This window comes from Oncorhynchus nerka, linkage group LG9a, assembly GCF_034236695.1.
Source record: "Oncorhynchus nerka isolate Pitt River linkage group LG9a, Oner_Uvic_2.0, whole genome shotgun sequence".
NCBI lineage: Eukaryota > Metazoa > Chordata > Actinopteri > Salmoniformes > Salmonidae > Oncorhynchus > Oncorhynchus nerka.
The window spans coordinates 29,531,591-29,547,487 of NC_088404.1; the positions used below are offsets into that span (position 1 = coordinate 29,531,591).

The following is a 15,897-nucleotide window of genomic DNA, read 5'->3' on the forward strand; positions in this document are numbered from 1 at the left end:
TTTTTGATTGTGGTGTTCATTCAGCGGGCAGGAGGGAGGGAGGGAATGGAGAGAAAAGGGGTTGCTCGGGAGAAGGAGAAAGTATGGTTGCCATGGTATCCCAGTCAAGATGCAAGAGTATGTTTTTACCCAGGCAAGACAGAGAGACAGTAAGACAAAGAAAGCCATTTTGAAAGCTGGAAAGGCCATGTTCTTGTAGATGTAATCACAGACACTGTGATTACATCTTGAAAGGTTAAACCAGTCTCATATAGCGACTTCAGCTAAGTCATCTAATATTCTAAAAAAAGTATCAGTGTCTTGAGAAATGATTAACACCCTTTGATTTACGCTTTGTTGTCTTACAAATGTGGGATTAAAACTGACTAAATTGTCAAAGATCTACACAAAATACTTTAATGTCAAAGTGGAAGAAAAACATTTTATATTTTAATAAAACGCAAATACATGTTGATTAGATATGTATTCAACCCCCTGAGTCAATAAATGTTAGAATCACCTTTGGCAGCAATTACAGCATTGAGTCTTTCTGGGTAAGTCTTTAAGAGCTTTGCACGCCTGGATTGAACAAATATTTGCCCATTTGTCTTTTAAAAAAATCATCAAGCTCTGTCAAATTGACTGTTGATCATTGCTGGACAGCCAATTTCAAGTCTTGCCATAGAGTTTCAAGCCGGCTTAAATCTAAACTGTAGCTATACCCCTCAGGAACATTCAATGTCGTCTAGGTAAGCAACTACAGGGGGGTAGATTTAGCCTCGTGTTTTAGGTTATTGTTGAAAAGTAGACTGAACCATATTTTATTCTAGGATTTTGCCTGTGCTTAGCTATATTCAATTTATTTTAGTTGTAAAAGAACTCCCTAGGCCTTGCCGATGACAAGCATACCCATAACAGGATGCAGCCACCACCATTCATTTTTTGCAGTATTGCTTTAGTGCCTTATTACAAACAGGATGCATGTATTCTGTACAGGCTTCCTTCTTTTCACTTTGTCATTTATGTTGTTGATACATCCTCAGTTAATTCCTATCTCAGCAATTATACTCTGTAACTGTTTTAAACTCATGGTGAAATCACTGAGCGGTTTCCTTCCTATCAAGCAGCTGATTTAGGAAGGGCGTCTTTTTCTTTTTTTCTTCTTCTTTTTTTTATTAGAGGGAGGATCAGCTTAATATTGCGGAAAGAATGTTGCTTCTAATGTAATTGTCTGCATCATTTCCAATCCCCCATATTTTTTAGGTAAATATACCAAAGCGCAGCGTGGTTAGTGTTCAATCAAAACTGAACACTGAATAACAAAAACAACAAAGAAACAACCGAAACAGTTCTGTCTGGTGCAGACACACAAAGACTGAAAATAACCACCCAAAAAACACAAAGGAAAACAGGCTACCTAAATATGGTTCTCAATCAGGGACAAGGATAGATAGAGAGATTCTCTGGTTCTCTGATTGAGAACCATATCAGGCCAAACATAGAAATAGAAAATATAGAAAAACTAACAGACTGCCCACCCCAACTCACGCCCTGACCATACTAAATAAAGACAAAACAAAGGAATAAAGGTCAGAACGTGACAACACGCATGCATACATATACACATATATACATACATATACTGTACCTTTAAAGACATACATAGTTTTTTAAAGAATATACCTTTATTATTATTCCCCGCAGACCCTACCGCCGATCCCCCAATTGGAGTAAACTAATGAACACTTCTGATTTTATCTTCAATTTATACATCTTATACACATTTTACAGACACAGTCTACTTTACAATAGTTCCCTCTTGTTTGTTCTTAGTCCTATCTCTATTTCTGATGTCCATCCAGTTTGATTTCTATTTGTAACTATGCTATTTCACAGAAGTCCCGAACCTATATACATTTTACAGATCCCGTATGCTTTACATTGCTTATCTTGTTATTAGTCCCACCCTTCAGCTCCATTCAACCCCTCCCATCTATCTCTCAACATCATCCATTTCGGATTTCTATTTTCCATATATTTTTCAACTGTAATGTGATGCTTCACAAAATAATTGAACCTTCCTATTCTCATAGATTCTACAGATTGTAAATTAAAAATAAACATTTTTGCAAAAATAATTATTACATTATTGATTGATTGACTATGGCTTTTCCAATCACCCAGTATTGCTATCTGTAGTGTTAGTTCTACGTAGGCAAATGTTGCAATTCTTCAGCCATTCCTGGACCTGTGACCAAAAACGAGCTACATATGGACAGTACCAAAATAAATGATCTAATGACTCTGCCTCCTCACAGCAGAATCTGCAGAGCTGGGAAGATTGTATCCCCCATATATATAACATTCTATTAGTTGCAAGAATTTTGAATAGTAATTTATATTGAAAAATGTGAAGTTTTGAATCCGGTGTTGTTTTGCGTGTCAATTCATAAAAGATGTGGGTACATCGAAAATCTCTTCCCAACTATTTTGCAATTTATATGGCACAGCTGTTCGTTTTTGGTCCTTAAATGAAATTGGTATATGTTTTTATTTATCACACTTTTCTTTAACCATTTATGTTCTTTAATACATGGCCGACATACAAATTCCTTACTTTTTTCCCCTTCTACTTGCCTCTTCCATTTTGGTGGTAATGCTGCAATTAATTGGTTGTAATTTTGGGTAGAGCAGACATTTCCATATGTCTGTGTTAGCTGCATGTGTGACATAACTCCACCATTCAAATTTATAATGTCATTCACTAAAATTAAACCTTTTTTAAACATTTCTTTGATAAATACAGTTTTTTTATCAATTAGTATATTTGAATTTAACCACAACATTTGTTGTACTATTTGTTCCGTCCTTTCAGTGGATTAAACTGAAATTGCAACAAACTTTCTAAGGCTTGTCTGTATTTTTGTATTGACTGGGTGTATTGATATACTGTACCATCCAAAGTTTAAAATTAATAACTGCACCATGTTGAAGGGGATATTCAATGTCTTTGCAAACCATAGGAAAACCTTACTGGTCTTTGTGGTTGAACCTGTGCTTGAAAAACACTGCTCGACTTAGGGACCTTACAGATAATTGTATGTGTGGGGTACAGATATGGGGTAGTCGTTTAAAAATCATGTCAAACATTAGGGTGGCTTGGGGTGAAATGTCCCCCCAGGGTTAAACCACATTTTCACCAATATTTTGGGTTTAACAGTTTCCCTGGATGCCAGTAGTCTTGCTCGATTCAAAGTGTCATCTGTCTCATATCAACTTTTTAAGTAACTCCAGCAAAATATGTTAAGATACATTGATCTAATATTTTATCTTTTAGCAAAAGTTACGGTATATACAGTGGGGCAAAAAACTATTTAGTCAGCCACCAATTGTGCAAGTTCTCCCACTTAAAAGATGAGAGAGGCCTGTAATTTTCATCATAGGTACACTTCAACTATGACAGACAAAATGAGAAAAAGAATCCAGAAAATCACATTGTAGGATTTTTAATGAATTTATTTGCAAATTATTGTGGAAAATAAGTATTAAGTTATATCTATACTTATTGACTCAAGACATTTCAGCTTTTAATTTTGAATTTGTTTGTAAATATTTCTAAAAACATAATTCCACTTTGACATTATTGGGTATTGCGTGTAGATCAGCTGTAACGTCTGTTTGAAGAAGAGGACCAAGGTGCAGCGTGGTACGTGTTCATGAATTTTAATCAAACTGAAAACTAGAACAAAAAAATAACAAAGCGGAACAAACAAAACAGTTCTGTCTGGTGCAGACACACAAAACAGAAAATACCTACCCACAAAACACAGGTGGGAAAAGGCTACCTAAGTATGGTTCTCAATCAGAGACAACGATAGACAGCTGCGTCTGATTGAGAACCACACCCGGCCAAACACACAGAAATAGAAAACATAGAACACAAAACGTAGAATGCCCACCCCAACTCACACCCTGACCAAACCAAAATAGAGACATAAAAAGGATCTAAGGTCAGGGCGTGACATCAGCGACACAAATCGATTTTAAACACAACACAACAAATTGTGGAAAAGTAAAGGGGTGTGAATACTTTCTGAAGCAATGTAGGTATATTTTGGTAACACTTTACAGTTGACATTACATGTCATGACACTGATTATAACTAGCTTCATGTAATGTCTTACTGTATGTACCTGTTGTAAGGTTTGTTGAATGCCTTAAGTGCGGCTCCAGTCAAGTGTTTCATTGTTTCTTATAAAAGAGGGAACGTCTGCATCCTGATGTTAGATGTCCATACACAAGCCTAGCCCTCAATTTTCTGTGAAAGTTCTATAACTCATGAGATCACCTACCCAGAAGAACCACACCTTACAAAAAAGAAAGATGAAAGTACAACATTTGCTTTTATTCTTAGTCAGAATGACAGTGATATGCTGTGTGTTTAAATCTTCTCCTTCCGTAGGCTAAAATACTGCTATGATCATCATAAATAAAACAGTGCTATTTTTCTATAATTTAAGGATGAGGTGTATGAGACTTCCTGCAAGCGCTGTTCCTTATTTTAGCATACTTCACTGTCCCTTTGTGAAAATAAGGACGTTGGACTGGTTTCTGGTACTCCAGAAGCTTCTCTTCCATCTCCTTACCCTTATCCTCCGCAGATTTTTTAATCCTAAACAGATTTTTTAAACAAGAATGACAACTACACAGAAGCTTTATTATCTTCTTCTGTGCACGATTATTAGCTATGATTCATCAACATTTGCAGTTGTCATACTTGCCGACATTTACTGGTGACATAAACTACAGTATATTTAGCTCTTTAGAATAGACAGTACATGCTTGAGCAAATGAAGGAGCATTCTTGGTGTCATACTAACCAAAGTGCTGATATAAATAGTAATGTGCTGCAGATATGGATCTACAGACTGAGTTCCTCCTGGTCTCCTCACAGCATGTGTATCTTCCATCCTGGTAACTCTTCTCGTGGTTGATAATGGTCTCAAACTCATGCTCCAGACAGTTGGCATTGACCTGGGCCACCTCCTCTCGAAAGTGTCCCTTGCTATCCTCGTCTATAATGCAATGGAAACCCCCCAGCAATGTTCCATAGAGCTCAAGGATCTCCACAGTAAGGAGTTCAGTGGTGATGTCCTCTGTTCCCAGCAGGTGGGACACCTCGTGGATGAGGGTGCCTGGTTTAGAATCCTGGCACAGGTCATCTGGTGCTGACCAGAATTCCTTGCACAGTAGACCAAGTTGTTCCCGTCTTCGGGATAGATGTAGGCAAAGGTTTCACTCTCTAGAGGGTCTGTCCTCTCTGAAGCTCATCTCCTTCATCAACTGCAGAGGGTCCCTGAGGAGCATGCAGAACTGGTCCCTGAGGGATGCAGCAGAACTGGTAGGAGTCCAAGGGCTCTGAGCAGCTGTATCCAAAGCTGACTGGAAAGCCATAGAAGCGCTTCTCCAAAGCATCCTCCAGTATCTCTTAGGTTGCCCTCCTAACCTGCTCAGAAACCATCAACTTCTTCCACTCAGCTCTGATGTAGGAAGACTTCTGCAGGGCAGAGAATACTAATATTTCTGCCATGGTGTTAATATTAAACTCTCTGGGATATGTGGGAAGCTAGCATCCCACCTGGCCAAACGCCAGGGAAAATGCAGAGCGCCAAATTCAAATAAATTACTATAAAAATCCAACTTTCATTAAATCACACATGCAAGTTAGCAAATTAAAGCTACACTTGTTGTGAATCCAGCCAACATGTCAGATTTCAGGCATTTCGGCGAAAGCAAATGATGCTATTATCTGAGCACAGCACCTCCGTAAACAAAGAGAGAAAAGCATATTTCAACCCTGCAGGCGCGACACAAAACGCAGAAATAAAAATATAATTCATGCCTTACCTTTGACGAGCTTCTTTTGTTGGCACTCCAATATGTCCCATAAACATCACAAATGGTCCTTTTGTTCGATTAATTCCGTCGATATATATCCAAAATGTCCATTTATTTTGCGAGTTTGATCCAGAAAAACACTGGTTCCAACTACCAAATATCTCAAAAGTTACCTGTAAACTTGCCAAAACATTTCAAACTACTTTTGTAATACAACTTTAGGTATTTTTTCACGGAAATAATCGATAAAATTGAAGATGGGATGATCTGTGTTTAATACAGGAGGAAAACTAACCTACAGTTTGCTAGCTTTCTGGTCACTCGCGTCTATCTCTATCTAACAGTACACTACAAGTGACCCTCGTTTTGAACAGGGCTACTTCTTCATTACACAAAGGAAAAACCAATTTCTAAAGACTAGTGACATCCAGTGGAAGTGGTAGGAACTGCAAGAAGGTCCCTTAGAAATCTGGATTCCCAATGAAAGCCCATTGAAAAGAGAGTGACCTCAAAAAAAAATCGGAATGGTTTGTCCCCGGGGTTTCACCTGCTAAATAAGTTATGTTATACTCACAGACATGATTCAAACAGTTTTAGAAACGTCAGTGTTTTCTTTCCAAATCTAGTAATAATATGCATATCTTATCTTCTGGGGATGAGTAGCAGGCAGTTGAATTTGGGGATGCATTTCATCCGGACGTGAAAATACTGCCCCCTGTCACCAAGAAGTTAAAGTACAGCTTGTCTGTAAGTCTGAACTATCCTGCTCAGGTTTACCAGGTTCTGTCTATCCTATCTTTCAACTCCTCATTGATTATCAGCCTTTTATACACACACACACACACACACTTTCCCTTTAGGGGAGTTGTGAGACATAAGCAAAAGTGAAAGTACACATGGCTGAAATTCCATTCACATTGTGCAACACACACATACCGACAGTACACAAGAGTAAGGATTTTCTCTAAGTAGTTTGGAAACTGATATTTTGGTTCTCACCTGCAATCTGTAATTCCTACATCACATGCTTTAAACTATAAGTATTGTGTGTGTCATGATATTGGTTTGACTTCTGTTGTTTGCACTGCAATTTTATGGTTAAGCAATAACACCCGAGGAGGTGTGGTATTTGGTCAATATACCACATCTAAAGGCTGTTATTCTGTACAACGCAACACAGAGTGCCTGGACACAGCCCTTAGCTGTGGTATATTGGCCATATATCACAAACCCCAGGTACCTTATTGCTATTATAAACTGTTTACTAACGGAATTGGAGCAGTAAAAATAAGTCTCCCAAAATGTACTATTGTGTACCTTAGTTGCGCTTCCCTTCCTCTTCTTTCTACCGGTAAAAATAAGTGTTTTGTCATACCCTTGGAATACAATCTGATATACCACGGCTGTCAGCCAATCAGCATTCAGTGCTCGAACCACCCCGTTTATAATTAAACTTAACATGGTGGATGTGTGAGGCAGGTGTGTCCTATCCTTATAGAGAAGTGTCTGGATCTCTTTACACCAGGTGTGCTCACCTATTTTTGTTTTCTGTTACTCCTCCATTTTGTGTGTTTGGTGTCCAGTTTGTTATAGAAATGCAGAGTAATACAGTACTGTACATGAAGTAAATGTGTCCATACAATTTATCAATTTTCATCAATATAATATGAATTAATCACCTTTGTTATGCTGGTGTTAGGTTTGTTCCCCCTGTCAATCTATTTCTCTCTATTTGGCTGTCTATTTCTCTCTCTCTCTCTGAGTTGTGGGGAAAGGGCACATAATTACTGAAGTTTAATTGGAGAAGCAACACAGAGACATGGGTCTAATAGAGCCAAAGCAAAAGGCTGCAGTGAATTATGCATTGTGTGCGTGTGTGCGTGTGTGTGTGTGTGTGTGTGTGTGTGTGTGTGTGTGTGTGTGTGTGTGTGTGTGTGTGTGTGTGTGTGTGTGTGTGTGTGTGTGTGTGTGTGTGTGTGTGTGTGTGTGTGTGTGTGTCAATCAACTGACCTTAAGTCAATCCTCAGAGTACAGTACAGTATGCTATGACAAGTGATCACTTGATAGTCAAGAAGACTGAATGAAGGTAGCACATATACAGTTCAATGTGAGTGTCAGCATTGTAAATTGTGTTCATCAAAAAATCTAAAAGGACAGACCACATTTAGTTATGAATCAACATTTATTAGTTATCATAATCGTATGTACACCAATGGTACAACACTTATTGATATGTATGAACATACTTTTATACCACAGATCTGGGAAAGAAAATAATTCAGATATTTTTTCTTCTTTATTTTGTAATATTCTGTCCCCCAGACATATTCTCTCCCTTTACATCAAAATTACAGCAACAGCTTTACAAATAAGGGACATCCTAGAACAGTAAGCGAGGGAGTGAAAGGTAGGGCAGGAGTGAGAAAGGATATCAGGTCTACTCAGGAGGAGCCTATCAGGTTATCAGGTCTACTCAGGAGGAGCCTATCAGAAACAGACTTGAAGATATACTGGCTCATCTTAGAAATACTGTGCCAACCCATTTCCATTTGAACATCCTCTTTACCCAATATTGGGTTTGTTTGTGTGTGTGTAAACAATTGTGATGAAAATGACGAAAGGCAAAAAGGCAAATTTACCAATATGTGTGTGGATAGGTTTATGAAATGGTGCTGGTGGGTTGATAGTTCTGGATAGACAGAGGCAAGTGTATGGATATGGCACTGGGGCTCGTTACAGTTACTGTCTCTATCTGTGAGGAATAATCTAAACATGAAATCTGACTGTTTGGTGTATTTAATTATGTCTTGTAGTTACCACAATATGATGCATAAAGCACAAGACAGGAGGCGGACACTGATGGTGAGTGTGGTGTTCTCTGGTAGAAAGTCTAGATGATTCCTGGAACAGGATCAGGGTGACCACATGAGGAGCTATATTTTGTTAGATGCTAGGCCAGACATTCTGATCAGATTTGCTATTTTAGTCATAATGAACAAGCTAAGCTGTACTTGTTTCACTAGTTAATAGTAAATTGGACCTTTTCCTCTTCCTCTGGAGACCTAGTCATGATAACATCCACATCTCACCAACGTAGAAACAGCACATCACCCCACATGGACTCCTTTTTTTAATCAGATAGTTTCTCCTCTTTATATTTGTCTTTCCAGTTCAACATTGTGCACCTCAGAATCAGTGTTATCTCTGGAACATGTATGCACAATGAAAATGAATGTACACAACTTATATCTCCATGGAACAAACATTCAAAATGCTTACATTAGATACAAAAAAAGATATGCATATATTGATGTGTGGCAGCAAAGTGAGAACTAGTTAACAGCTATTAACAAATAAAAATAAGCAATTTATTACACATTATTTTCTAGACATTTTGACTAATCTATTTTTATTCAGAACATAGATCATATTTCTCTAGAGGATTACAAAAAACTGTCACAGCAATTAATCTCTATTCCTACATACCATGTCAACCCCCCCTCCCAAAAATAAAACAAAATATTTGTTACCCTCAATATGTACACAAAGTGCAAGGAGGCACTTCAATATCATGCTTTTAAGATAGTGGTGCAAAACAAATATCCTAATTTTTTACTTCATGCTCCTACAACAGTGAGTTTGAACAGAATAGTGTTCAAACACTCAATCCCTATGGTAACATACTGGTCTGCATCCTCTCCTTATTGGAGGACAAATTCCCGAAGGTCACAAGGTCAAAGGTCAGGCCCTAGCCCTAGTGCCATCAGGGGTTTTAGTGCTGTGCTCAGCATCTCACTCATTGCATGTTAGAATGTGTGTGGTGACATTCCAGGTTAAATTGTGTGCGTGTGTGCATGCAAGTGTCGGATGTGTGTATGTGTTGTGTGCGTCTGTGCATGTATGCGAGTGTGCATACGTGTGTGTGCATATGTGTGTGTGCGGGCATGGGTGTGTGTGTGTGTCTGTGCATTGTGTCTGTGTGTGATGGCAGTGTCCATGCAGCTCTTACAACATAACACCATTGTGTGCTGTGTCGTAGAGAAGAACACTTTGTTATACAAGCTCAAAAGCAACGTGGCATTGATATTCTGACTGAGAAAGTTTTTTAGGTAACTAAATGACTGTGTGCTGCACTATGAATGCTTGTTAAGTTTTCTAGTGTGACTTTAATCAGCATTGTTATAACGGTCAAACTGACTGCACAGTTTGGAGTTAACATCTTCAAAGCAAGGTTGTCATTGAACAAAATAAACAAAACTAGACCATAGAGCAGGACATGACACAGATAAAGAAATCCACACCTGCAGAACGCCTCACCTGCACAAAATGTCTCTCATACAATCACATACATGGATTAATGATTAGCAGCCAGTGATAGAACTTTGTGTGGGTTTATCTTTTTAGCCAGTTTGGTTCCATTAGGGGGATATAATTCTCCTACCTGATTGTTGCCATGTTTGTAGTGGCCATTTTCAGGCAGCAAGATGACTGCTATACATTAGTAACAATAAGAGACCAATGATACACACAGCTGCAGCATTCAGGGTCTCTGAGAACAGTCGTCATCTTCTGTGGTAATAGGTTGTTTACTCACAAAGGAGACCCCACTCTTAGGGTGGATAAAAATAGTTGGGATGTAAATACTGCCAACTGGCCACTAGTTGTGCAGTGAGTTATCAACCTGTTGAAACTTGCAGTCGTATTACTTTTTTCACTTCTATGGTTGTTCTGTGGCATCTTTGATAATATATGTGTGTTTGTACTTTCAGGCACTAAGGGAAGCCAAGAAAATTGGAGTCACTGGAATGGTAAAGTTGGAAAAATGTGAAAATTTATGTGGGCTAAAAATAATCCCTTAATTAAAGTATCTTACTTAGTAATAGTTGTAAAGGGAAACTTTGTCTCTGTCATATAGCAAGATATACAAAAAATGTTTCTCTTTAAAAAATATCAAGGTGTTAAACAGTCGGTGTTCAAAGTCAAAGCTTTCATATTTAAGTTGTGCTATATAAAGGCAAGTGTCAATATCCTATTTTCTTTCATGAGCAGGTAAACATGTTGAGGGCTTGGTGAAAGTGTATCTTTCCCTGCCAAGGAGTTAATGCTACAGCCTGAGTATAGTTTCCCTATATTGGGTTCTTCGAATTACAAATGTCAAATGTGAAAAGAAACCCGTGTCAAAAAGGGATCAAAAATTATCTATAACTCTTTTATCCTCAAAGCTGCAATTTTGCTATTTGTACTTCTCAGTATTACATTTATTTTCAGTTTTAGAACAACTTGATTTTTTACTTTTCATATTTATCAAGATGTTTATCGTATCTTGCTAGATCCTTCACAATTTACACTTGATTCTCATTATTTTTAGCCTCAGATAATCAAATTGATAGCTTCAGTGGAAGGGAGAAGGGTCTGATAAATACCTCCTACACTTCAGTACTTGGACTAATTTATATGAAAAACATCCCTGAACTGAAGCTATTGATATATTGGTATCTGGGGACAAATTTCACCTTTACGTTTCTGTTTGAGGCATTGCAGTAATTGCGTGAAGAGATCTTTATGCACCTCTTGGTATATAATTTGCAGGAGTTAAAATGAGTAATGAGACACCTTCTTCACTTGGAGATAGCTACAAATAGATAGTGTACAGAGTAAGAAACCCCGAAAGACCATATAAATGACCGTCAATAAGTCATGGAGGTTTTTCAAAGGCTTCTGGCTTGATTGATTATATGCCTGTTTGGTCCCTATTAGTAACTGGGGAGATATGTCATGTTCTCACCCCCAACCCATCCACACATACACACACCCAAATTACACAGATACAGTATATAATCTCACACTAGAAGCTAGAAGCGACATTTAAGAAGTCCCTTTCCCTTACAGTAGAAAAAGAACATATTACAATAAAAAAGAGAAGGAGAGGTTCCATGTTTCGTTTGTGTTTTGTGCTTTTGAATTCCAGAGAACATGTGCTTGTGGAGTAAGGCTCAGGTTGCAGACCCTGCCCTTATAGGTATGTGTCTCTCTATTCTACAGTATCACCACCCTAATTCCCCCTGGGGATTGTGGGTAATATCAGGTAATAAAGACACTCAGATAGGTCACATGGGCTCTGTCAGGTAAAGGTCAAAGTTTAACTTGTGAGGAAAAAGGGGCCAGGGCTCAACAGATGCCTACTGTGGTATCATTGGTAATAGTAATGACGTGTGTAATAATGTCAAGTTTGATACAGGCATTCCTTCAGTCTAGCATGACTCACATTCTTATCTTCCACACATTGTCTGCTGTTAGACTGACAAATTGCCAGTACCAAACTCACAGCTACAATCACATTCTGGAGGACTGTTGTTCCATTGTTACTCCCCCAAACTCTGACCCTCCCCCTGCTTTCCCCCTGCTTTGAATGCAGTACTCTTATAGATGCATATATTTATAGGAATAATTTATGTTGTGCAAATGTTTGCTATGAAGCACACATTAGTGCTCTAAAAGGTAAAACATACCTTTGTTATCATCTCACTGATAAGTGAATTAGTATTAGTCCTCTTAGTCAGTCAGATAGACGGTTAGAAACACTGTAGGAACTACTACAAACATTTCAAAAAAGAAATAAAACTACATAAAAAAAAAGACAATTAGTAGTTTTGTTCGCATGACTCTTTTTTTCACCAGATAGGAAAGCATGTGGAACTGGGGATCTGTGTGCTGGCTTTATTCACGTTTCTGGGGTTCCTCCTCAACAAGCATGCACTCCGCCATGGTCGCCGCAGCGGTAGAGCCATTTGTGGTCGAGGTTACCTGAAAGCAATCACCATGGACATCTAAACAGCTGGTTTACACATCTATGTAAACAGGCACAGGGCATGCTTCATGACCAGGACTGAATACTTTGGAGAAAAGACAGCAGAAGAACTGTAGAACTACTCTGATCATTTGGTTTGCATTTGGTTGTACATACATTATATACTTAAAGGCTTTTACTTTCAAATTGTACTTTTCTAATTGTTTTAAGTGTCAAAATATCAACGAAAGACTATCATAATGAAACAATTGGTTCTGTGCTCCAATGATATGAATGATCACAATATAACATATAGGTGTATACTGAAGGTATCAGGAAGACCTGGACAATCACTGAGGATCATGCTGATGGAATCACGGTGGTCTGTCTTAACAACGAGCACCAGACCTTTTTACTGACCTGAGAACAATCAACATATAATCACACATTGAACATGCAGTGACATACAGAGGATCTTAATTTGACCCTGTTTCTCACAGCAGGAAAATAATGATTCAGCCGCAGGAAATGGGAATTATTATGCGGATTATAATGAATAGACATTTCTGTAGGGGTTGATACATTCAGGGGTTGGAATTGATTTAGGGAACAGAACAGAAACCTGAATAAATAAATAAATAAATAATAATAACTGAGGAAAATAATCAGAAGCGGGAACTAAAGTGCTCTGTTCTGGAACAGAACCGTTATTTTAAAAGCATGGGAACTGGTTAATAAGGTAGGTAACAGTCTTGTCCCATTGCTAAAACTCCCATATGGACTCGGGAGGCGCAAATATCGAGAGCAATGTGTCCTCCGAAACACGACCCCGACTAGCCACACTGCTTCATGACACACTGCTTGCTTAACCCAAAAACCATCTGCACCAATGTGTTGGACGAAACACTGTACAGCTGGCAACCAAAGTCAGCGTGCATGCAGTGTCATTGGACACTGTGCTATCTAACCTCCAAACGAGCTTCAATGCCATACAGCACTCCTTCCGTGGCCTCCAACTGCTCTTAAACGCGAGTAAAACCAAATGCATGCTTTTCAACCGATCGCTGCCTGCACCCGCATGCCCGACTAGCATCACCACCCTGGATGGTTCCGACCTTGAATATGTGGACATCTATAAGTACCTAGGTGTCTGGCTAGACTGCAAACTCTCCTTCCAGACTCACATCAAACATCTCCAATCGAAAATCAAATCAAGAGTCGGCTTTCTATTCCGCAACAAAGCCTCCTTCACTCACGCCGCCAAGCTTACCCTAGTAAAACTGACTATCCTACCGATCCTCGATTTCGGCGATGTCATCTACAAAATGGCTTCCAACACTCTACTCAGCAAACTGGATGCAGTCTATCATAGTGCCATCCGTTTTGTCACCAAAGCACCTTATACCACCCACCACTGCGACTTGTATGCTCTAGTCGGCTGGCCCTCGCTACATATTCGTCGCCAGACCCACTGGCTCCAGGTCATCTACAAGTCCATGCTAGGTAAAGCTCCGCCTTATCTCAGTTCACTGGTCACGATGGCAACACCCATCCGTAGCACACGCTCCAGCAGGTGTATCTCACTGATCATCCCTAAAGCCAACACCTCATTTGGCCGCCTTTCGTTCCAGTACTCTGCTGCCTGTGACTGGAACGAACAGCAAAATCGCTGAAGTTGGAGACTTTTATCTCCCTCACCAACTTCAAACATCAGCTATCCGAGCAGCTAACCGATCGCTGCAGCTGTACATAGTCTATTGGTAAATAGCCCACCCATTTTCACCTACCTCATTCCCATACTGTTTTTATACTGTTTTTTATTTTTTATTTTATTATTTACTTTTCTGCTCTTTTGCACACCAATATCTCTACCTGTACATGACCATCTGATCATTTATCACCCCAGTGTTAATCTGCAAAATTGTATTATTCGCCTACCTCATGCCTTTTGCACACATTGTATATAGACTGCCCATTTTTTTTCTACTGTGTTATTGACTTGTTAATTGTTTACTCCATGTGTAACTCTGTGTTTTCTGTTCACACTGCTATGCTTTATCTTGGCCAGGTCGCAGTTGCAAATGAGAACTTGTTCTCAACTAGCCTACCTGGTTAAATAAAGGTGAAATAAATAAAATAGAAAATGCGCCTGGCCTGCCACAAGGAGTCACTAGAGCGTGATGGGACAAGGACAAGACGCTGGGCCAATTGTGCGCCACCTCATGGGTCTCCCGTTCGCGGCCACCTGCGACACAGCCTGGAATCGAACCCGGGTCTGTAGTGAGGCCTCTAGCACGCCAGTGCAGTGCCTTAGACCGCTGCACAACCTGGAAACTTTTCCATGCTAGTTACAGATAATATAGTTATCATTCTTCACATTGGTTTTATTAACTAAGTATTTTTAATTACTCTGCACACACAAGCTTGTTAGCTAGCTAGCTCTGGTCCAACATTAAGCCAACTCTCGAATGTTTAAAGACATTCAAAGTTCCTCCATAGAAGCCGCTCCACCATATGTATAATTCTATGGGCCTAATTTAGATAATGCATGTCATAACAAGATGCCCAGCACTTAAAGCCAAGCCTCCTTCTCCACCCTCTCTCACTCTCTCCCCAATCGCAAAATTCCAGTTGCATCTCACACCCTACACTTGTTATCGAGCATGTAAACAAGTCTATAGGTTGCCCGCTCTATTGCAAGCTGATCTAGTTGCACTGATTGATGAAGTAATTCAATGTAGAGCTAACATTTAAAAAAATACAGGTTTAAAAAGTAACAGAAAGGAACGCTATAAACCGGTACTTTATTTGGGTTTGAACTGGTTCAGAACTTTATTTTGCAGGTTGTCCTGTTACTCCTACCCCCTACTTTTTTGAACATTCTGTAAAAAATCGCGCAACATTTCAGCGCCCTGCTACTCATGCCAGGAATATAGTATATGCATATGATTAGTATGTGTGGATAGAAAAGACTCAGACGTTTATAAAACTGGTTAAATCACGGCTGTGACTATAACAGAACGTGCGTTTCTTCGAAAAGTGCAGGAAAATCTGATCACTGAAAATGGAAAAATATATCCATGCGCCACTTGAACCAAGTGATAAACGTGAACCACATTAAATGGGGCCGAGGTTGCAATACCTACAGCTTCCACACGATGTCAACAGTCTTGTCATTTGCCTACGATTTGTTTCTTGGTCAAACGGACACAAGGCTGCGCCTTTCTTCCGGT

The 15,897-nt window shown here is 39.2% G+C and overlaps 1 protein-coding gene across 2 annotated transcripts in view; it reads right to left on the reverse strand.

The window, feature by feature from the left end:
- Window positions 1-8,040: 8,040 nt before the first annotated feature.
- The window catches only part of LOC115134157 (excitatory amino acid transporter 2), a 64,636-nt gene continuing 56,779 nt past the window's right edge, over window positions 8,041-15,897 (reverse strand). The window contains exon 11 of one of the 2 annotated variants that reach the window (XM_029667846.2): window positions 8,041-12,681. In XM_029667846.2, coding sequence (XP_029523706.2) covers window positions 12,595-12,681 — 87 coding nt within the window. In that variant the 3' untranslated portion in view covers window positions 8,041-12,594. The remainder of the gene's footprint in view (window positions 12,682-15,897) is intronic. The other variant, XM_065022469.1, reaches the window with a different exon arrangement.